This window comes from Dendrobium catenatum, unplaced genomic scaffold (assembly GCF_001605985.2).
Source record: "Dendrobium catenatum unplaced genomic scaffold, ASM160598v2 fragScaff_scaffold_490, whole genome shotgun sequence".
Taxonomy (NCBI): Eukaryota; Viridiplantae; Streptophyta; class Magnoliopsida; order Asparagales; family Orchidaceae; genus Dendrobium; species Dendrobium catenatum.
In genome coordinates this window covers 594,027-618,220 of record NW_021318952.1, presented here as the reverse complement: position 1 = coordinate 618,220, position 24,194 = coordinate 594,027, and the positions used below count along the sequence as shown (strand labels likewise).

Below are 24,194 nucleotides of genomic sequence, written 5' to 3'. Positions count from 1 at the left end.
TAAAAACTGGCTTCGCATCGAACCGGCCTGAACCAAGCTAAACCAGCGGTTCAACCGGTGAACTGGTATAGGTTGGAAAGAACAGGCCGGTTCTATAAATATTTTTTTATTTTAAATAAAGCATAAATAATATATTTTACTTTCTTAAATGCTTTTAAAATTTTAACTTTTTTATTAAATATTGAGACTAATTACACTATAATATATGCATGTCATCTCGCAAAATATGTTTTGTTAAAAAAGTGTGTACTTTACACTATATAAAGAGTTAAAAGACAACCATCTCAAACTATCCCATGATGTGGGACTAAAAAAGTTGCATAAATACTATATTTAATTTAATTATTTAATGAGATAATCTACTAAAATTACAAAGTTCAAATTCTTAGAATTCTGAGGTTTAAGGTTAGACTGCTATAATTATTATATTAATTTTCTTAATTTTTAATAATATTATTATTTATTACGTTATCCGGTTCAACCCCAATTCGACCGATCAAACCATGAACCTTTCCTTGTTCCGGTTCGTCGTCCGGTCCGATTTTCACAACCTTGGCTGAAACAAATTTTAATTATCGTCTACTTGTTCTTCCATATTTGGCATTTGAAGCACTCAAGCCATGCCATAATAATCTCAACCCATTTTAAGGTTTTCCATCACCTACACCATTTAATGTTTTTATTGTAGAACACCCTAAGCATCATAAACAAATGGTGTCCATCTAGTTGTTGACTAACTTGACACTTAGCATCAAGTTCTAATGGCATGTGTCTAGATGAAATTTTCTATCATTATCACAGACATGAATATTGATGCCCATTCTCAATTATCGGACATCATGTCGTTCAAATTTCTCATTTGTATTTGTCAATGGACAAGGGTGAATGGTGAAGCTAACATGCCTAAGATCCTGGCCTCAACCAACCTGAGATAGAATCGATCATTAGACAGTGATACATTGTTGGCTCAAGAAAAATGGCACGAATCCGGCTTTACAGCCGTAGGATTTCATTTCCCTTAAGTCAGATTAAAATTAACCAAATTTCCCCTGAAGGTAGTGTCAGGGTTTATTTAGATCTGGGGTTCTTACTTCCTATGGGCGCAAGCACTCATAGTTAATTATCCCTCTTAACAAGTAAGAGAGAACTCTCGATTAAGGATGAATAAATTTTAGGTAGTTTAGTCTCAATTATGGGGGAAATGGAGGTAAACCCGATCAAGATCCCATGGTTCCGTCGTTCCGGGTATACTATAGTTTTCAATCTACCAACACTAACAATCATTGACTGTAGTGTCCAGGGAATCTGATTAGCAGCCATGGGTTGCCTCCTCTCAGGGATCCCGAGTAGACTGAAATGGTTAGATGTGGATTTTAGTTTGATTTAATTTGGGTTGGGGCTTATGGCTTCCTTAGAAGTTGCCCAGGAGTTTGAATTTAGATTGGGATTTATGGCTTTCGTAGAAAGTAACCCAGAAATTTAGATTTATTTTGGGACTTACAACTTTCGTAGAAAGTAGCCCGGAGAATTTCAGTTGGATAGGTCTTATGGCTTCCTTAGAAGTTGCTCGTTAATTTATTTAGTTTGGGGCTTACGGCTTCAATTAGGAGTTGCCCGGAGAATTTCAGTTGGATAGGTCTTATGGCTTCCTTAGAAGTTTCCTAACGGTGGGTCTTACGACCTAGTCCTGTAAGCTAAGCGGCCCGAGTTGTGGGTCTTACAACCTAGTCCTTTAGACTAGGATGCCCAAGAATTTTAATTGTTTGGGTAGGACTTATAGCTTCCCTTAGGAAGTAGCCTAAAAAGCGAGTCTTATAACTTAAATCGTTTAGACTAAGATGCCCATATATTTAAATTTGATTATTTAGGGTTTAGGATCATTACTATTTATTTAGCAAATTTCCTAAAATGTGGGGGCTTACGACTTCAGTAAGAAGTTCCCCGAAAGCGGGTCTTACAACCTAATCCTATAGACTTGGATGCCCAAGTGAGGGGTTTAGGTTTGTGTTAACACCTAAACATCTCCCTCAAATGTCAGACTTACAACTTCTATTAGAAGTGGCCGAGGGTTTTAATTGGGTTTAGGGGTTATGTCAATTTCTACCTAAAACTTTATTATTTGGTCATGGTATTTGCAGCAGTTCATGCAGCAGTAGCAAAATTTATTATTTTTTAGCATTGATTTAATTCATTTATGATGCACTGATTCTTATTTATTTATTTGCAGGTACATGGTATTTGCAGCAGTTCATAAAACTCACAGATAGTCGTAGAAGCAACTATAGAGTGTTGAGAGTTTCATTAGGTGTTGTATAGAGTTATGTACATGAATTTGTAGAATTTTGTTTGAGTTGTTATCGAGATTTTAGTTAAGCTGTTATTTGAATTGAATTGTTTTGTTTGAAGCTTTGTTTATGTTGATTTGGGGAGTTAGTTATTTGTGTTGATTAATGGAACTTCCACTCTCCCTCCTTTTTATTGCATTTTATTTTATAATTGCTCAAATTTGGTCATTAAATCTCAATGCCCTTGAATTTTAACTAACTCATGAATTTAAACCATTCTGGCCGGACCTAAAGTCGACCACACGAGATCTTCATTTTAAAACCATCTCAACCGGATTTAAAGTCGACGGCCTGGGGTCTTCGCATCAGCAAATACATGGTGTTTTATAATTTCAAAAATAAAAACAAAAAAAGGCTTTTCATATAATTTATTTAATTCTTTTAAATCAATATTATTAACTGAAGCCTTAATCATTAAAATCTATATTGTTAAATATGATAATCTTTTGTTTGTCCCTTAACAAGTAATTCAACTAAGCTTTTCTTAAGCTTAGAACAAGATCAATATATTATCTTCAAGATCAATATATTGTCTTGGGCATTTCAGGTTTGAAAAATTGGAACAATATATAGATTCTTCATAATGGCAAACAACTTATTTTAATATTTCTATGCAATCAGAGATTTGTTAGATTGAGAGAAGGGACAAAATCATCTTTATATTTAGTTCTGAATTCTCTCTATATATATTTTATATTTATGCGTGGAGAATTGCAGCAAACAAAGTGTACACTTTGCTTAGGAATTTCACTGCCTAGAAATGAAATGATTAAAAAAAATCTTCTTAAAATAATTAGAGAAAGATTGCTCCATAACACTACTATTTTCTGCCATAAAACATTTAACTTCTTGCTTATGTTTAAAGAATTTTAAATTTCAGATTTATCATAAATTGTTCATTAAAAAATTTTTTAATTGATTAGATCAAATAATGAATTAATTATTTTAATTAGTGAAGTTATGACATTGTTCTCAAATAGCGACAAAGGAAGTTCGGCAATATTCTAGAAAATTTTTGGCAGCCTTCCGACGTCCCCTCCCCACCGAGGGAAATCGGGGCGGCATTTGCCGTAATTTCTTCCTGCCCGGATCGAAGATCGACGGCGCGAGGTCTTTGAAATTTAAACCATCATACCCGGATCAAAGATCTACGGCATATGGTCTTCAAAATTTATAACCATCATACCCGGATCAAAGATCAACAGCGTATGGTCTTCAATTTAAAAATTCATCTCGCCCAGATCAAAGATCAATGGCACGAGGTCTTCAAATTCAACATACATCTGTCATTTTGTAATTGACTAAAAGGATTTATATTTTATTGCATATAAATTTATTTGATTGTATAAATCAAATTTATAATTAGAGAGGTACAGCAATAACAGATAAAAATTTGATTTTATTATCTTAAGAAATTAAGAGTAATGCCTTGTCTCTTGCATAATCCTATATAATAGAAATAAGAGTAAAAAGATAGGTTTATTGTGAAGCAAAAGGCTTACGGATATCAATATAATAGAAAGTTTTATTATGAAATAAAACAGGTAGTTTCATAAAGAAACGGGAGGACGGTGGAGGTTTCAAGGCAAAAAAAAATTACTTAAATAGGATTTAGGGAAGTTCACGTGAAGAACAACAGAACTTTGACGTCAGACTTCAGTGGAGGTTGTCGGAATTTGTCGGAAGCAAGAGGCCGGAAGTCAATCCGGCTTGTGGAGGCGAAGACTGTTTTAGTGTGCGGAGGCGGAGAGGGATCGCTCGACTTTGGATGCGTGGTAGGTAGTTAGAGAAGGAGAACAAACTTTTTTTTTTCGTTCGTTTCTTTCTCCTTTTATTAATCTCATCGTCCAACATATGCGTTGTTTTGCGAAGAGACGCGATGGCCGCCTATTTTTACAAGTTCAATTTTTTTTTTTTTAATCTTGATTTTAATAACATCATAAATTCATCGAGGCACGCCAACAAATGTATTGTTACCATCGGACATGTAAGATATCCAATATTCAAATTGAGTTCACTTTTGACTGTAAAACCATTTAGCAGATTTTTTTTTTATAAATGATTTTCAAGAGAACTTCCAAATTCATTATGGATGGAGTAGGGATTTGCATTTAGTCTTGCTATTATTTATTCAGATATATTTTATTTATTGCTGCAGGCTTGGTATTTTGTCATGAGCTCATTGAACTCTCTTTTTTTTAACTCAATATATTTCTATCACTTTTATAGGGAATGTTTCTATTTTAATATATGTAATCCCGTTCTTGCACCATGTCAGATGTTTAACTATCATATTTGTTCTATAAACCAAACGAGCTTTATTATCAATTTAATGTTTCGTTACTTTGATTCTCCAAGAGCTTGTCTTTTAATTTTATGACTAACCTCATATTGTTGATTTAAACAAATAGGAAGACATTTTGAGCAAGGTTCCGATTTCATTGCATCATCATTTTTTTTAATCATATACATTTCAAGCTTCGAAATTTGCTCCAAAAGATACTAAATCTCATAGCTCCTTTTTTTTTTTTTCTTCTTTTTTTATTAGTCAACATACATGAATAATAAAGTAACCAAGGAATGAGCCTCCCTTGTCTAATCAACTCCTATAACTAGCTTAATTGCGTAAACCTCTGAACTTTTCCCCGACCGTCCATCTATGCACAGGAAACTAGCCTCAGATAGAGCATATCGTCTTTGGACACTCATTTTTACAAGGTAGTTACTAAACATATTGTATCACTATAGGAGACTAGCCTGAGATAGAGCATATCGTCTTTGGACGCTCATTTTTACAAGGTAGTTACTAAACATATTGTACCACTATAGTTTAATAATCACTGTTTAGCATTAGAATTATAACAAAAAACTTTAACAACAACAACAACAAGCCTTTATCTCACTATGTGCGATCGGCTACATGAATCCTTTTTCTCCATCGTATCCTGTTAAGAGTCAAATTCTCATCTAATTCTAATAAAAAAATGTCATTTCTAATATTTTCTAACAAAGTTTTGTTAGGTCTACCTCCATCTTTCTTAAAATAAGTCAAATTAAATACATCTACTTTCCTAACCAAACCATCTAAGCAAGGCGTCGTTTTATGTGACCAAACCATCTAAGCAAGTCTCTCTAATCTTATCTTTCACTGGAGCTAATCCAACCTTTTCATGTATATGCTTATTTTACATCTTGTCTTTAAGAGTAAAGCACTCAGCCACCTGAGCATCCTCATCTCTACAACACTTACATTAATATTATGTTTCTTTTTTAATAGCCAACATTATGCACCATAAAGCATTCCAGGTTAAACCAACATCTTATAGAATTTTCCATTAAGTTTGAGGGGGACAACTCTATCACACAACAAGCCCGATGCATTCGGTCACTTCAACCATTCAACTTGAATTATACTAATAATATCTCCATCTATTTCACCATCACTCTGAACTGAACAATAGACCCAAGATATCTAAAATGTGTACTCTTATTAATGACTTGATCACCCAAAGTCACAATCACCCACTAGAACAATTATTATTAAAATTACACTCCATATATTCAGTTTTAGATCTACTCAAACAAAAGCCTTTAGAATCTAAGGTTGACCTCCATAATTCATGTTTACCTTCAACTCCCTCTCTAGTCTTATCAACAAGAAGAATATCATTAGCAAAAAGCATACACCAGGATACAACCTCTTGCAAATGTCTAGTGAGAACATCCATGACTAAAGCAAAAAAGATATGGAAAACACTTAGTCAAACCACCTTGTGTTTGAACACAAGTAACAGCTCATGCATACATACCCTTAATGACTTAAATATAAGCATTATTAACCCTTTCTTTACTAGAACTCTCCATGGCACTTCTCTTTAAACTTTATCATATGTTTTCTCTAAATCAATAAATATCATACGTAGATCCTCCTTATTCTCTTTATACTTCTCCGTCAAACCTCTCAATAAATGTATAGCTTCCATTGTAGACCTACCCGGCATGAATCTAAATTGATTTTGAGCAACGTCAGTTTCACACCGCAACCTATGCTCCATAACTTAATTATTCTATAATTTGCAAAATATTGTGCATCACCTTTATTCTTAAAAATAGGAATCAACACACTTATTCTCCATTCATCTGGTATCTTTTTAGTCTTCAAAATAATATTAAAAATTTTAGTGAGCCAAAAAATTCTTTCATCTCTCAAGCATTTCCACACCTCTATTGGAACATTATCAGGTACAACAATTATAACAAAAAACTCATTTAGATAATTTTTAATCATAGACCTTAGAAATAATGCATAAAGATCAATTTTTGGCCCATTCAATTTAGAGAAAGAAGAGGTTCCGGCAAGCACAAGGACTGCCTAATCTGCAGACGGTTATAAGAAAAACTAATTGGTGAAATATAATAATTCAGTAAACAAATGAAATATTATTCATCTGTACCAAGCCTCAACATGCTCTACTTATTTAAAACATTCCTCTTAATAATTAACAATTAAAAGTGACCCACCACGTGGATTTGTTAAGAAATGAACAGACTAAAATTCAAAATAAGTAGGAGCATTATACATTATGCAGTAACTAATGCAGAAGAATCAGGTTTCATGCTTAATCATGTTATAGTAAAAAGGATATATGTTCAAGAGAATTAAAATAACAAATTCACGGAGTACTACCTCATCAGGCAACACGCCATTCTTTTTCATATCCTCGTATATGCTAAGGGCAAATTCCAAATCACCATTCTGACTGCAGCTATTGACAGCAATTGTGTAAACATCAGGAGTGCCTTTTATGTTATATAGACGAAGCATTTTGTACACTTCGCGTGCCCTTTTGGCCTGAAGGATCATAGGTCAGCAGTATCAATGCTGACAAAAGTCAGATATTGGAAAATAGAATAAAGCCAAGACTAGACATTATTAAAAAGCCTAAAATAGTGTGTATAACCTGCCACTTTCAAATAAGAATAATACCTGACCAGCTTGAATACAAGTTTTCACCAGGGCACCAATAGTGACATGATCAGGGTCTATTGGTTTAGGTTCTGCTCTCATCTCAGCTAAGACATCAAAAGCACGATCAAGTGCTCCTGAACGACCGCATGCTGTGATTAGTGCATTGAATACAACTCGATCTGGTTGCACATTCTACTGCAGATAAGACTTTGTTAAGCTGGAAGCTATTACAACACCTCAAGTCAGTCAAATGCAACTGAGGAGTTATAAAATGCATGGGCTCAAAAATTTATGAGATATCAGTATCAGACCTTGGATCTCATAATTCCATAAGCACCAAATGCTTTGGCAACTTGCCCAGCTCTGGCACAGCCATCGATCAGTGCACCATAAGTATTGACATTCGGCTCAACTCCAGCATTAACCATTTCGTGAAAGACCTTTAAGAAGAAAATTTAAGATTTTGATGAAAATGACAGATAAAGGAATTGCAGGAATAAACAGTGCAAAACTTAATAAATATCAGTTGGCGTCCATTCTTCATAAATTAAAATTGACGCTACCGGATGACGAATCTAGCAGTAATAAAGGTGCCCAAAGCTTCAAAATGTAACTCTCAAAACCAAATTAAACTAGTTAAAGTTAATGATACATATAGTTGAGGTATGAGAAAAAAAAACTAAAGCAGCAGAAAAAGGGCTCATAAAAGATCATAGATAAACCAGTAAAACAGGTAATAAACTTCTTTAACCATCTTCAAAATAAAATGCTAGTTATTTAGAAAGACTCAAATTTAAAATGCAACTGCACCAAAGCTAGGAATTGACATAAATTAGCATACAGACATGTAGGCCCAAGACATAAATCTCCAAGTTTAGTACAGGAGGCTAAATCATATCACATGCCAACCACATTTCAGAGGCCTAGAAGCTGAATTTCATAGGCATAGTCCGCTAATCTTAGGCAAATTGAATGCCTTGTGTAAATTCATAACATGTGCCAGATTCCCATGAAGGATATCTATACTACTATTATAAAAGTGGCATCAGTTTCTTCCCAAACAAAATCCTGACCTTTCATTTAACTCTTATTACTTTAAATCTCAACCATTCAAATTTATCCATTTCAATTTAATTAGATTTTACATAAAAATATTTAAATAATAATGTAATAATTAATTAATTAATTACTATAAATTTTTTATTTTCAAAATGTCAGTTATGAAATTTATAGAAGTTTAATAGTCATTAAAGAATAAATGTCAATTAATAAATTATAATGCTAGCTTCACAACAATTATCAAGATTTTGAAGTTTGTATTCATTAATTATACTTGTTGCGCATCAATTATCAAGATTAATTATAATTATTAAAATGTTTAATTATTTTATAATTTGAATTATGAAAATTACTTTCAGTATTGATTTTTTAAATTCCGTTGTAGATAAATTATATAATTTTAAATTTTAAAAATATTTAATGTGATTTATTAATTAATTATAATACAGTAATTAACTATCTAATTAATTTAGATTTTTTATTTTTGACCTTTTGGTTTTGAAAGCTAGAGCATTTATAATTATTAAGGAATAAATATTAATTGATGAAATGTATTATTAATTATTTGATGGAAATTTAGTATTTTAATTTTTTAAGCTTTTAAATTTTAATATGAACTACTCTTTTTATTTCTATCATTCTGCTATACCTATTAAATTGGCTCTTTGTTTATATCAACTTCAATAATCCATTAGTCACCAAAATTAAATATTAAAAATCCTATAAATTGATATTTCTCACTTGAAACTTTTAACAACGCTTCAATTCTTTAAATATTTATTATTCTGCAACACCAACTAAATTATTCATTTTTTAATTTTTTATCAATTTCAATGATCCATTCATGTTCAAATCTAATAAAAGAATGATATTAAAGTTAATTGTAACTGTCCAATAAATTCAAATATCTCCCTTGAAATTCTAAATTGTAACTTTCAAATATGAGAAAAGTAATATTCTATTAAATTAGCCCTTTTTAATTATCAAAATTTAATCAAAAATCGTCCAGCACATTAAATTTTGATTTCTCCCTTGAAATCTCTAACAAATGTCCAATGTGGCCGCCCCATCTCTCGTTCATCTCATTCATCTCCGACATCTCCGACAGTATCTCCTCGAATTCTTTTCAATTTCTCTCTTCAAATTCTAAATTGCTCTTAAACTTTCAAATTGAATTGAGTATGAGGTCACTTTTTTAAGTTTGTATTTGAATTTATAATATTCAAGAGCTCTCGCTCATTCTCCGTTTCGACTACCCTTGCAAAATCATCTTCTCCTTAACACGAATTTGGTTACATCAAAGTTTTCTCCCAACAAGCTCCCATTTCGACATTATCATATACTCTTGGTTGTTAGAGTTTCATAAATTTTATAAGGAACAGAAAAATTTTATGTTATTCTTTAGTTGAAGATAAGTGTCACTTCAACTAAAATAAACTTGAATTTTTTTTTAAGTAATTTTTTCATACCATTGTTACAAAATTTTTCCGTTTTATCAGATTGACTTTGATTCCTTTTCAATTTTATTTCTTTTTTCTTTTTTTTTAACTTATATGTGTTTTTACATCTGCATTTTCTATTCTATCTTACTAAAATATTTATTAATTAGTCAATCGCATTACTTTATGTTATGCATTAATCTCATTGCTTATACAACAACAATATGAACATCAAGCATTTATCTCACTACAGGTGGTTGGCCTTTTTCTTCATTATGTCCTGTTAAGAGCCAAATTCTCATTTAAATATAATAAAGAAATGTCATTTCTAAAACTGTTAACATAATATTGATTTAAAATTTGCCTCCTTATAGTGCTGGCAAACGTTTTTTAGTTATCTTAAATATTATTGTTCAATAATAGATATTAGTTAATAGGACATTCTTACTAAATATTTTTTATTTCTATTTATATAAGAAATACATTTCTTATTTCAAAATTTGTTGGTATTTCAAACTTATTTTGTTGATTCTAATCAATTGCTTTAGATAAATATCTTATCACTGTCTGTATTGTGGATATCATCACCTTGATTGCTGATGTGGGTGCTATAGTCATGATCGCCATTCCTTCAACTATTCCCGAACAAATTATTCTACTGGTTGTTGTTGATGTTACCTTCTTCCTGCATCAACTCATTTTGATTTTTCTTGATTATATTTATTAAGATGTAAAATTATTTTATAGAAGCATTACGCAATACAATTATAATTCATTATATTTTTGGTTTGGCTCCTAGCGCTATCATTGCTTCACACTCTTTGAATTTGACAATTTTAATGAGTTTGAGGTTTAGATTCGATCATATTTATTTAAAATTTATTAATTAAAAACATTATTTTAAGTTGATGATTTTGACAATTTTTGAAAGCCAATATTATATTTTTATTGATAACTAATAATTTGTAGGTTTAGTTTTAGTGATTTCAATTGATATTTGATGAATTCATTTGGCTTGATGATTTTGAAGTGATTCAAACCTAATTTGATGGTCTAAAACTGAAATTCAAAAAAAATTTGGGATTGTTGTAATAAATTTTGACTAAACGTAATTATTTTCAACAATATATAAATAATTTTAAAAGCATAAAATCACTATATAAATTTTACTCCTATTCAAACTTTATTTATTTTTATCATGTAATTTACTTTTAGTTCCACTTTAATATTATTTTAAATTTAGACATATAATGTTTATAGTTTAGAGGTAAGTAGTCCTCACAATCGTATGACATATTTTATAAATTATGCTCAAAGACTTTCCATCCTCTTATGAAATATCAAACTTTTTTGTTTCATAATTTCTTTAGATCTATTGGATCTAATAGTTTAAAATAATGCTTGATTGTTGAAAATTAAGTATCAGCATATTTTGATAGAGCCCAACAAAATAATAATTTATGCTTAAACTCCCTCATATAAGATTCTTAGAAACATTTTTAGTGTTGAAGTCTTGATTTTTTTTATTTATATTATATTTTATATTTATATTTTTCCATATTACTTCAATAACATTCTAACCTTTAATGATAAAAATTTAAATATTTATATTAAAATTTTAGGTATGTAATAGATAGGTCTTCTTTAAATTTAGTTCAAATAACAATTAACTACATATTTTTATATAATAATATTATTAATTTTTTTATTTTAATGATATTCTTATTTATTTTTAAGACCCAATAGCGTGCACTAAGTGCACGTGCAATTAAACTAGTTGGAGAAAAATAACCTCATTCTTTCAAGTAAACCTTAAGAATAGGAAATTTTAATCCATTAATTCGTGTACATTGCATGTAAATCTTATCAAGTAAATGTTAGACCGGTCCATTGGACCGATCCAGCCGGTCCACACGAGACCAGCCCAGGCGAACAGAGGTGGAAGTTCCACCTTTCCCGCGAAGGCCGAGCGGACTACAAATCCCCACATAATTTATTAAGAAGGATTTTTTAGAAAGTTTAGGAGGGAATTTGAATGCATGGACTGTTTAGAGATTTCCTTTTGACTTGTATGCATTAAGTAGTTTGTTTTCCTAGGGTTAGGGCATCTTGAATTTGGCTGAATTTGGGATCGTTTAGGTTTAGGTTTCCTTTGGGTGTCTAGAGAATTTGGGAGAGATCGATCCTCCTCTTGAATTGAATATCAACTGTATCTTGCTATTTTCTTTTGTATCTTTGATAATTGCAATAAAAATTATTTTTTTTCTGATTTTCATTGGAGTTTGGAAGCGTTTTCTTGCTGTTTTCTGAAGATTGTTAGGAATTACTTGAGATCTTCAAGTGTTCCTTACCAAATTGGTATCAGAGCTGTCTTTGGGACCTTTTAATAGCTGTTTTGGTGAATTTCAGTAGTTATTCTTGGGATTTCGAAGAAGAAAATTGCTATTATTGAAGGTCGAAGTCCGGATTTTTATTTCTACAAAAATTCGGGCATCAATGACGGCCAAGAAAATGGATGTGTTGGAGGAACGCCTCGAAGTGGAGATTGGACAAATGAAATCTTAAATTTCAAATCTCCAAACTCAAGTTTCATATTTAATAAAGATGTTTTAGCCATCCATTATAAGTTTGATTCAAATTTTTCAATCTTGGAGGAGGCATTGAAGAAAGTGCTCGAGGGTCAAACCAAAATATCGCCGTCGGAGGCGAGGGAAGGCGTTGATAGCCATGGAGATGGGAAAAACCCTAAGCCAATCAGGCAAAGGGGAGATCAGGAGGTGGAGACTCGAATGGGAGAAGAGAAAATACCTCTCATAAAGTCTATTTCTAAGGAGCAGCCGGGCAAAGGGTATGATGAGAGGCGTGAGGAGTTAGGGCAAGATCGAAGATGTACTGACTTGGAGAGGAGAGGGCCGATATTGGAAAGGGAAAAGGGTAATTATGATCAAGGGGGGCTGGATTTGAAAGGGGAAGAGTATGTTATGATCCAAGGGGTACTGAATTTGAGAGAAGAATGTTGGAATTTGATGAAAGGCTGGGGTATGAACGTAAAAGGGATGATTGGGATACTTGGGGGGAAACCACCCCCTTGGGGAATGGGAAATTATGGAGGGAACAGAGGGAACGGAGGCGATTCGAGGGTGAGGAAATTGAAGATGTCAATCTTTGAGGGGGAGATGCGCACGGGTGGATCTTCAAGGTTGAAAGATATTTCGTCGTCAATGGGTTGACAGCTATGTTGCACTGATACACTTATTTATGAAGGCATGGTGTATCTGATACACCTATACACGGATACACCTCCGACACGGCACTGATACATGTCGGATAAGCCTTTGTCATATCCAATTAAAATACTATTTAATTTCAAAAGGACATGCGTATCGGATACGAGTGTCCATTGAAAAACAAAAAAAAAAAGAAAAAAAAAAGACCCGTCGTATTTACTTCCGTGGATACGAGCGAGATTCTCTCATTTCCAAGATGGATTTGAGTCTCTTAATGATATGGGAATATTAGAAATTGCTAATCTTTCACTTGATGAGCCTGAATTATAAGTTATGATATTTATTAAATATGATATAGAAGTTCAAAGACATACCACTGAAGAAGCTAATCATATCATTCCTTCTATTGAATAGTTAAAACTTCATGTGCTAGACAATTTATGTTTATGTTTATGTTGTTGTACTAGACATTTAATGCTTACTTTTATTTTGATATTATAAACTAAAAAGCTACAAATGATGTTACTTTCATTTTTTGTAATGTCACATATTATGCTTTGATTGTTTTCTTAATTTTTATATATGATTTATAAATTCTAATGTCGTGTCCGCGTCGTACCTGTATCCTATATTTTTAAGAATTGGCGTGTCTCGTATCCATATTGTGTCGTATCCGTATCGCCGTATTCGTGTATCAGTGCAACATAGGTTGACAGAGAAGGAGAAACTGATGGTAGGAGACCTATGTTTGGAAGGGAAAGCTTTGGCTTGGTACCAATGGAGGGACATGCGACGATCCATATTGAGTTGGAGGGAGTTCAATAATTGTTTGATAGAACATTTCCGAACCGGCAGGGGATAAGACTTCTACGAGCACTTCTTTGACTTGACGCGAGATGGTTCAATAATGAGTACCGGGAGAGGTTCGAGTACCTTGCTAACTGATTGAACCGCCTTTTTGAGAAAGTGCTAGAGGGGAACTTCATGAAGGGATTGACACCAGAGATCTAGGCAACGGTTAGAATAATGAGGCCTCGTGACTTGGGAGAGGCTATAGAGCTGGCTCAATTGGTAGAAGATTAGAGGCACCTCGAGAGAGAGATAGGAGGCAGCAGCTCAGGAGGCCCGTACACGAAGACCACCACCTTATTGAAATCCAAGGAGCCAACACCGGATACTCTTCGAGGGACTTCGAAGGAAAAGACTGCAAGAGGAAGACCTTGGGACAACTTCAAGAAGCTCACAGATACGGAATTACATGAGAAGATGGTGAAGGGGCTCTGTTTCAGATATGACGAGAGGTATACGCCTGGTCATAGGTGTAAGGACCGAACTTTTTAGGTTCTTACCATTTGTGATGAAAAAGGAATGGAGGAGGGTATCGTCTTTCTACCTTACGAACAAGATGGATCTTTGAGAGGGAAGTATTGTTAGACCGGTCCAGCCGGTCCACATGGGACCGGACCAGGCAAACAGAGGCAAAAGTTCCACCTCTCCAGCGAAGGCCGAGCGGACCGCAAATCTCCACATAACTTTTTAGGAAGGATTTTTGAGAAAGTTTAGGAGGAAAATTAAATGTAGGGACTGTTTAGAGATTTCCTTTAATTTGAATTGTATGCATTAAGTAGTTTGTTTTCCTAGGTTTAGGGCATATTGAATTTGGTTGAATTTGGGATCTATTAGATTTAGGTTTCCTTTGGGCTCTAGCGGCGTCTAGAGAATTTGGGAGAGATTGATTCTCCTCTCGAATTGAGGATCAACTGTACCTTGCCATTTTCTTCCATATCTTTGATTATTGCAATGAAAATTATTGTTTTTTCTGGTTTTCATTGGAGTTTGGAAGCATTTTCTCGCTGTTTTCCGAAGATTGTTAGGAATTACTTGAGATCTTCAAGTGTTTCATATCAGTTAACAGCCTGATTCAGGCTACAACTAAATGTCAAACGGGAGAACAGCATATCCTTATTACAAATATGGATGTACATAGCAAGAAGTGCAAATGGGCATCTTAATAACTATAAATGGTACTGTTTCTCTAAACAATATATTGCTACCATAGTTGTAGAAATGAGTAGGTTAACATACTTCAAACATGGCGTCAACCTTTCCACATTTCCCACATGATGATATCAGAGTGGTGTAAAGTTTACAATCAGGTTTCAGCTTAGCCTCCTTAATTAGCAGCATCACTTCAAAAGCTCCTGAAAAAAAAATGCAGAGATCAAGGATTTAAAAATTCAAAATGGCTGTAAATTAAGATTACTCAAGTCTGCTAAGGTGCAGATAAATGAATTACCATCAAAATCCTGTGAGTTTGCACAGACAGATAAAAGCATGTTAAATGTGCTCAGCGTCGGCTTGTTGATAAGTTTACAAAAGCGAAAAGCCTCTTTGACTTTCTTTTGGGTCTTACAAGCATATAGAAACCGTGTGTGATGGACCTAAGCAACAAGAAGAGACAAATAAAGGGTTCATTTGGCTGTTTGTAAATGGAAAATATATTTTAGAAAAATGATGATTTCATTCTCACTTATTTTGAGTGTGAAATGAAACCATCAAATTTTGAAGGTGATTTGGAGTTTAAAACCAATATTGATTTCTAACTGCAAGCATTCAGATGACTTAATCTGCTCAATTCTTTCATTTTTCAAAACATATTGTAGAAATCCTAGCCATCCCTTGATGCTTGAATTCACGGCCAAGATGGGAATCTGTGGGAGGCTTACCTAGATCATGCCGATCTTAAATCCAAGCCGTCCCTTGACACTTGATCCGACAGCCAGGATGGGAATCCATGGGAGGCTCACCTAGATCACGCCGATCTCCTTCTATATTTGGATGGCTGATTTAAGAATGATTATATTAAGACAATTATGCATGATTATGTAGTTATTTGTTTCTTTATTAAGACATCTTATATAGATCTATAAATATGGATAACTTTTTATGATAAAATTAAGTCTTTCCCACTTAAATTTTTTGAATTTAACATCGTACCAGAGCCTTCATTGCCTTGGCCGGAATTCTGAGTTTTTTTACTGTTGGACTTTCATAAGGGAAGGCCCGGTCTTTCCTTCATAAATGAAAGGGAGTGTATTCTGATTTGTTCGTTCATGCATATGTCCAATCGAGAGTGGGAGAGTGCCTCATCCTGCGGTTTCTTCGTTTGATCGAGAGAGATGAACATCTAGTACATCTCGTTTGGAGGAGTCGAGCAAGAACCCCGCCGTCTCTGCGTTCGATCTAGAGATACGAACGTCTCGTAAACCCCTCTCCCATGTATGCAACCGAATGGGACAGGAGAGGCATGCGGCCAGAAGATTCTGCATGTGTGCCTAAGTGCTGATTGAGCGGGATTGCATTTAATCCTGAGTGTGATCAAGGGTGAGCCGGTTCTTGCATTCTGCTTCCTACTCGTGGGCATCCAAAGCAGCCAAGCAAATGAGCTGCATGCAGCTAGCGAAGGCACACAAGACCCCTCACGTGCGTGCCTACTTGGGGGCCGAACTGAATGAAAAAAAAAAAGGATCAAGAGATGGAGTAAGCAGGAACTGCGTACGTGTGTGCCTAAGAAGGGACAACCGACCCTCGTGCGTGTGCTGAAGTCAAACCAAGCAAGGAACAAATGGTTGAAGAGTTATTGTACATGCCATCAAATCCTCCACTCGAAGAGCCCCTCCTTGCCCCAAATCACAACCACTTCTGCATATTCCCGATCCGCTACCCTTGAATATGGGAGATGTACAAGACGGCCGAAGCATCCTTCTAAATAGCAAAAGAAGTCAACCTCTCTCAAGATCTCCACCACCGGGACCAATCCCTCAAATCGAATGAACGCCACTTTGTAACCTACGTTCTCACCTTCTTCACTATCGCTAACAGAATCATTATTGAGAATCTTGTCGGTCGAGTTTGAACTAAAGTCAGTTTGTTGAATTCGAAGTTCGCTGATGGAATGGTCCTGATATGTGGAGTTGACCAGGTGATGCGCGTGGTGGGGAAGAAGATGACTTTCTTTGTGGTAAGGTAGTTCACTGTTATAGTCTAGTGCATGCTTAAGGTGACTGAAGAGTTAGTGAGCATGCATATGGTGAAGTACACTACTTCCCTAAAAAGAGAGTCGGTCGTCGATATCAAGGGTGAGGCTAACGAGATATTAGAAGCACTTTATCTAACCCTGAAGGAGTTGGCGCTTGCTGGCTCTCCAAGTTCTCACCACAAGCCTTGATTGCAAGAATTCTGAGGAATATGAGTTCCCACCACCGGCCTTCATTGTCGGAATTCTAAGGAATCTAGATTCCCACAATCGGTCTTCATTGTTGGAATTCTGAGGAATACTGGTCTTTCCACCAGCCTTCATTGTCGTAATTTTGAGGAATATGGGTTCCCACTACTGGCCTTCATTGTCGGAATTTTGAGGAATATCGGTTCCCACCACTTGTCTAGATTGTCGAAAGTTTGAGGACATTCGTGCATCCAAGGCCGAGGAGAGATCGAGCGGGAAGGTTCCTCTTGCGTGCGATGTCCAGAGTTGACCTAGCAGAAGCGAGCACAGGACCTCCTCCTGTGTGTGTTTGGAAAGAGCCAAGAGTTTCCTCTCATGCGGGAGCAAGGGTGCAAGACGTGCACTCTCTCTTACGATTAGACCAGAGGGATCAAAGGCTTTGTGTGCACCTGTACTGGCCTATCGAACAGGAGTTTATTCAAGTGGAGTTGGATGACCTGGGAAGGAGGAGATCTACGTGTTGAGTGTTGAGTCGCTAGAGACGTGTGTTTCTGCTCCTGTCCTTGAAGCTTGCCGCAACCCTAAAATTTTTCTTTTCTTTTTTGTTGTCGTGCCTGCAGGCCTTCCCTTGAGAACCGAGAGGGAGACGGACCTGAAGGATAATTAACTCACTATCCCTATTATCCCGCCACCGGCCTTTATTGCCATTTCTGATATCTTGAGGGCTTCTGTTCAACACAGCCTTCATTGTTGCCCCGCACCTTGCAGGCTTCATTTATATAGCCTTCATCGCTATCATTTGTCGATGTAGTAATGTTCAAACCTAACTCCTCCCAAAGTTTTCACCAAATGGAGGACTCTATGGTGCACCAAAGAACTTTATAACTCTACTTTTGTGTGACTAATTACCAGGCTCTGAATAACAAATTTGTATTCCCCTAGCTTGAGGAGGAGTGTTAAAATCCCATCTATCCCTCGACACTTTATCCCACTGCTAGGATGGAAATTTGTGGGAGGCTTACTTGGATCATGCCAATCTCAGCCATCCCTTGACACTTGATCAAACGGCCAGGATGGGAACCCATAGGAGGCTCACCTAGATCACGCTGATCTCCTTCTATATTTGAGTGGTTGATTTAAGAAGGATTATATTAAGGCAATTATGCATGATTCTGTAGTTATTTGTTTCTTTATTAAGACATCTTGTATAGATCTATAAATAGAGATAACTTTGTATGATGAAATTAAGCTTTTCCCTCTACAATTTTCTAAATTTAACACATATTTCCTAACAAAATGAGCTCTTAAGTCACATTGAAGATAAGGACTAAAACAAAAAGACAAGGTGGAGAAAAAACATGATACCTTGTCCATATCCAGAAGCCCCTTTCTTTCCAAACTCTCCAACAAATCTAAACAGTCTTTTAATCTAGATGCAGCATTTCAAGTGATTCAGAGACATACTTTCACAGAAGAAAGCTAGTAAAAAATAAAAAATGTATAAACTTATAAATGGTCTTAGTTTAACTCATCTGAAATTTTTGAGATTGCTCCTTACAAAATAGTGCATTTTAACAAAAAAAATCTGCAAAACCATGCTCATATTCTACCTCGCATCCCTTAATAAGCATTCATAGGTTCTTAAGTAACTTTCCAGACTGCTTGAATCTTTTACAAGTCCTCCATTTGGTTGAAAGAATCTAGACAAGGGTTTGTTATCTTTTTTGCACATGAAACTTCTATCAATATCCTGTATGGATCTACAGCCATCGGTTAGTCCCTTCTCATTACTATTGAAAGTTTTCTTGAAGCACATAAAAAGGGCCTGTCGTTCTGGAAGATCAGAATTTGCTGCAATAAATTATTAAACAAGCAAATCAGATCAAAAGTAAAAGCATTTGTCATAACTTTAGTGAGCAGAGGCAATATAAATTTGCAATGATGGATAACATATCGAATTAGCAAGCATAAGCTGAGCTTAACCTGCAGGTTTTGAAGAACCTTTCTCAAGGACTTCTGCCCTCTTCACAGAAAGCTTTAAATCATAATAATCACTGCCATTCTGAAGAATGAGATTGAGAGGTTTCTCGTACAAGTTATTGAAACACGATAGAGACCTGACCTCAGATTGTTCTTTACCGCAATCATAAGCCTCTTCAGTAGATATATGATCTGCATTGAGGTTTGAATCCAGAAGCTTACTTCCATTAACTATATGTCGCTTTGTCCTATCATAATAATTTTGATTGAATTCTCTCTGCATGCTCTTCACTGGGACCACAAAGAAATTAGATATATGAAAAGCCTTCAAAGAGTGCACACCGCTATCTGAAAGACCTTTTTCTAGCTTTTCTGGCATGATGTCTGACTCATCTAAAACAACACTACCTTTCTCCCTTGATTCTACTTGGCCAATAATCAAAGGACCCACTGAACCACCAACTTTGGTTTGGACCAACATGCTAGACATTGGGAACAAAGTAAACTTTTCATCAACTGGATGCAATTCCTTATTTAATACATCCAGAGATAACCCTGTTATCTGAGGGTTCAAGAGTTCACCATCATCACAAACGAAGGAATGATCCTTTGTTGAAGAAATAACTTTCAGCGCTCTAGAAGAAAAGTTCATTCTATCACAAATAGAAGGCAATTTGCTAAGAGATTCACTTGATAAAGCCGGTTTCCCAATGCATTCCTGCAGTGGAATGATGGTATCTTCAGACATCTCACCGCATACCAAAGCATCAGAGATTTCCTGTTGCGAACACAAAGGATATATAAAGATATGATGATAAGTTAGATCAAAGTGTATAGTTTAGAGAACAAAATTCAAAACCCTAATTACCGAATACCGATTGGGATAAACTTTAAATAAAGCATACATAGTCCATCAAAAGCATGGCTGCATTTGGCAAGCACAGAGAAGTGTACATGTAGGCAGACAACAAACAACACCATGCTCAAGCTATCAAAAGCAATGTAGAGAAAAGCATCAGGACAGAGAGGTAGCCGAACGAGAATAAACAGTTGCTACACTGTCCATAACGAACAGCGATGACTTGATTCTAAAACTAGATAAAGTTAAATGAATAGTGGATAGCGTATGAAGACAAGCAACAAATGTAATCGATAAGATTAAGAAAATTCAGATGCACCATTAACAGGAGCCAAAATGGTGAGGAATAGCTACGTCGTATTAACAGTAACATCCACAGGACAAAAAAGGGAGTCAATCATTTATGATTGATATGGATTTCACAAAGGAAAAAAAGTTATAAAAGCAATTAATTTTGACATAAAAGCTTCCTCATTTAACTTTGGGCACAGTTATTACAACTTTTGTTTTTTTTTTTCATCCGACTTTCGGAAGACTGAAGTAAGAAAACTGACCATTATATAGGAATTAAACTATAACATACAAATATACAATACAGTAATTGAGTAAATTACTCAACCATATTTGCCCTGATAAAGCAAAAAATAATTTTGTCAATATTTATGGTTATGCTAATAATTAAACATATTTCTACCCTAACTGACAGGCATATGTGAAATAAAAGCCTAATTAAATGCAAGTATATCACATTAGACATGTACACTTGAAATAATCCTGACCTAGCAAATTTATCTTCTCATGTCGTTTTCGGTACTAAAAGACATCAATTAGCATAAATTACAAGTGATGTAATTAGTAAACCACAAATTATAAAAACTCACCTGATTGTCAATTTCAATGTCACAGTCTTTTACTTTATTATGATTTAGGTTGACCAAGTTGTAGCCATTTATAATGAGAAGAACATAATCGAAAAGCAATCTCTCATTTAAACATAAGCAATGAAGAATAAAATGATGATTTCAATGATTCCAACCCTTCAAACTTCCCTCACCCCTCCTCACTTGCTTCGAAGTATATATCATTCCACCTGAGCTCCAAGTTGAAAATGGGCATAAGGATTCAAAGGTAGAAAAAGTTGGTGTCAATATAGCCCCTATTTGGTTGGGTTGAAAATTTACCTTGATCAAATCAATTTTTAGCTCAAATCAAAAGCACAAATCGAGCTAAATGAGTTCAGCTAAAAGGCAAATTTTTGTCTTAGTTCAATCTTATATATATATAAAATGATTTTGAGATGGTTATATTCAAAGTTGAGCTGGGTTGAATTTGAGTTGATTCAAGCTGAGCTAACTAAAAAATGAATCAGTTCAAGCCAGATGCCAATTTAAGCCAACTATATGTCTTCTAGCCAATTTTGAGCCAGGCTATATATATTTAGCCAATTTCAATCCAGGGGTGGATCAACTAAAAATTTGATCATTCTCGCCGCTAATCTTTGGAATGGTTAAGAACTTTTTTCACAAGTTTGGACATTATATAATAGATCAACTTCACATCTATTACTAGAATGGGTAAGAGTGCAATGAATGCAATTATACCAATTTACCTCAAATACAAGCCTGTATCAACAATTCCACGAGCAAGTCAGAAAATGGTGACAACAGCACTATTATCATTGAAGCATGAAATAATTTAGGACCAAATAAAGACTTATAACTTAAACTGACACATCCTATACTTACTACAAAACACAGCTGATCTTTAGTTCCATTTTTAATTTTTAGCCATTCCATGGAGAAAATTTGAAATCACCAATAAGGCAGTTCAATTGAATGTGGATCATATAACAATGTTCATATGGCAATGTGTGACTTGCTTCAACTATGAACCCTAAACATATAGGTAATAGGCAGCCACTTACATATCAAAGCTCTAGAAACATCCATACATAACATATGACTAAACTCAATACGCTCGAGTGCCTTTGTAATTTTCTAGTTTACAATATATTTCTTCATCATGTCATCAACCCTCACTTTCAGATTAAAAAAAACTTTCAACTTCAAACAAACATTGTAGCAATAGAAACAACAATAAGCCCACTCTACAACATGGATAGGAGTGAACTCATCAAAGAGCATGCATTGGAATTGCTGCTCAAATTTGCTCAATTATGAGAGCAATCACTAAGATCATGACAACTGCAAATTAAATCAATCACACATACTCAGCCAAACTTTGGCTCTCATAACAACTTAAATGAGAGAGTGGATCACTAAAAGCTAAGAAGGTCCCAATATACCAGTGGATAAAAAAATTTGCACCAGTCGTCCAAACTTGATAACATCTTGGACTTTAACACCACTTGTCAAGACTCAAGAGCATGGACCACTAAGCCATAATTCGGATCTGCTGCACACGTGGCGAGACACCTATCTAACCAAAAACCTAAAGCCAATGTGTTAGAGTAAAGAACTAGTCCATCAACATTCAAAACCTTGCTCTATTACAATAAGTGGAACTAAACTCGATCACTTGCCTTCACAAACTGTGATACCTTAAATTATTTCGTATACCCTTGAAGCATTTGTGATCAAGTATTTTTTTTTTTTTTTCTTCTCATGCTTCTCCAATAACTATAGACATCAATTATATTATATCAAGGACACCGCAATTAGGAAACCACAAAATTAACAATACTGACCTGACTTCCAATGTCCTTGTCACTGCTTCCTCCTCCATTACGATTAAGGTGGATCAATTCAATCACTGCGAAGGCAGCAACTGTCGCGGCTATCACAATAACGGAACTCTGCAGGACGCAATCCTGGAATGTGACGCAGCGGGGAGAAAGGGTTTGAAACCCTAGCTTCCCGCGGACGGCTCGGTATCGGAGGCCCGAGGTTCTGAGCTGAATGCCGCATCCAAGGAATTCTCGACGGAAAAGACTATGTAGTTGGAAGCTGGGAGAGGCGGCGAAGGGTATAAGGCCATGGGGTTTGGCGGATAAGATCAAATCCATGGAAATAGGGGAAGGAGAAGGGGAACGGAGTGGATGAGTGGGTTGTAAAGCTCTAGGCTGGGAAGTGAGGAGAAAAAAGGATAAACCATCCAGCTTGATGGTTCTGGGACCACCTAGTGGCCGTTTCGCTTACATGGGCAGGAGCGGCAGGATGGAAAATATGAGCCATAAAGATTTGGCTAAATCTCATGGGCTTGGCTAATGTTTTGTTTGAGACAGTTTTTTAAAATTATTTTTTAAGTACAAAAATTATAAGAAAGTCTGAAGAAACCGAGAACACAGTTCTCAGCTTTCTTGAAACAAGAATAAAGAAGATAAGAGCAAGTGGACAAGACAACTCAGAGAAAGAAAGAATTATATTATTTCCTGTTAACCCTTTTCGTTACAGCCTAGAGCTCTATATATAGAGTTTAATAAACTAGATAGTACAACAAGTTACCAATCATAAAATGCCAAGTGGAAAATAAGTACAATAGTTTTATTTGGAATTCTGTTCTAATATCCCCCTGCAAAATGATGGTTCTTGAACAACCGTCATTTTGGAACGCAGTTGATGAAACCTTTTTGTAGATAAAGGTTTAGTAAGAATATCTGCTACTTGGTCAATAGTGCTGATAGGGAGTAGACGTATGTTATTGTTGATAATTTGATCTCGAACAAACTTTTGATCAATTTCAATATGCTTTGTGCGAGCATGAAAAACCGGATTGTTCGCCAAAGCAATCGCGGATGTATTGTCACAATGCATATCTGTAGGCTGATCAGGAGAAATTCCAAATTCAGCCAGAATACGTCTGAGCCATATGACATCAGCAGTCAATGCGGCAAGCGATCGGTATTCGGATTCAGTGGATGATCTTGCAACTGTAGACTGCTTCTTGACCGTCCAGCTAATGAGATTCTGACCCAAGAAAGAGCAGTATCCAGAAATTGATTTCCGTGTATGTGGATCTCCTGCCCAATCGGCATCTGAATAGGAATGAAGTAGAAGATTAGATTTGATAATAGGAATACCAAATTCTAACGTACCTTTTATATATCGTAAAGTTCTTTGCAGCATATAAAA

At 35.2% G+C, this 24,194-nt stretch overlaps 1 protein-coding gene across 1 annotated transcript in view; it reads right to left on the bottom strand.

Annotated features, from left to right (window-relative positions):
• Nucleotides 1-23,155, bottom strand: part of LOC110114224 (pentatricopeptide repeat-containing protein MRL1, chloroplastic) — a 46,473-nt gene extending 23,318 nt beyond the window's left edge. The window contains exons 1-9 of the mRNA XM_020847026.2: nucleotides 22,811-23,155; nucleotides 19,248-20,022; nucleotides 18,875-19,115; nucleotides 18,630-18,693; nucleotides 15,336-15,480; nucleotides 15,125-15,240; nucleotides 7,626-7,754; nucleotides 7,333-7,506; nucleotides 7,033-7,197 (exon numbers count right to left, since the gene is read on the bottom strand). Of these exons, the coding sequence (XP_020702685.1) occupies nucleotides 7,033-7,197; nucleotides 7,333-7,506; nucleotides 7,626-7,754; nucleotides 15,125-15,240; nucleotides 15,336-15,480; nucleotides 18,630-18,693; nucleotides 18,875-19,115; nucleotides 19,248-20,022; nucleotides 22,811-23,128 (2,127 nt within the window). The 5' untranslated portion in view covers nucleotides 23,129-23,155. The remainder of the gene's footprint in view (nucleotides 1-7,032; nucleotides 7,198-7,332; nucleotides 7,507-7,625; nucleotides 7,755-15,124; nucleotides 15,241-15,335; nucleotides 15,481-18,629; nucleotides 18,694-18,874; nucleotides 19,116-19,247; nucleotides 20,023-22,810) is intronic.
• Between the last annotated feature and the right edge of the window lie 1,039 nt (nucleotides 23,156-24,194).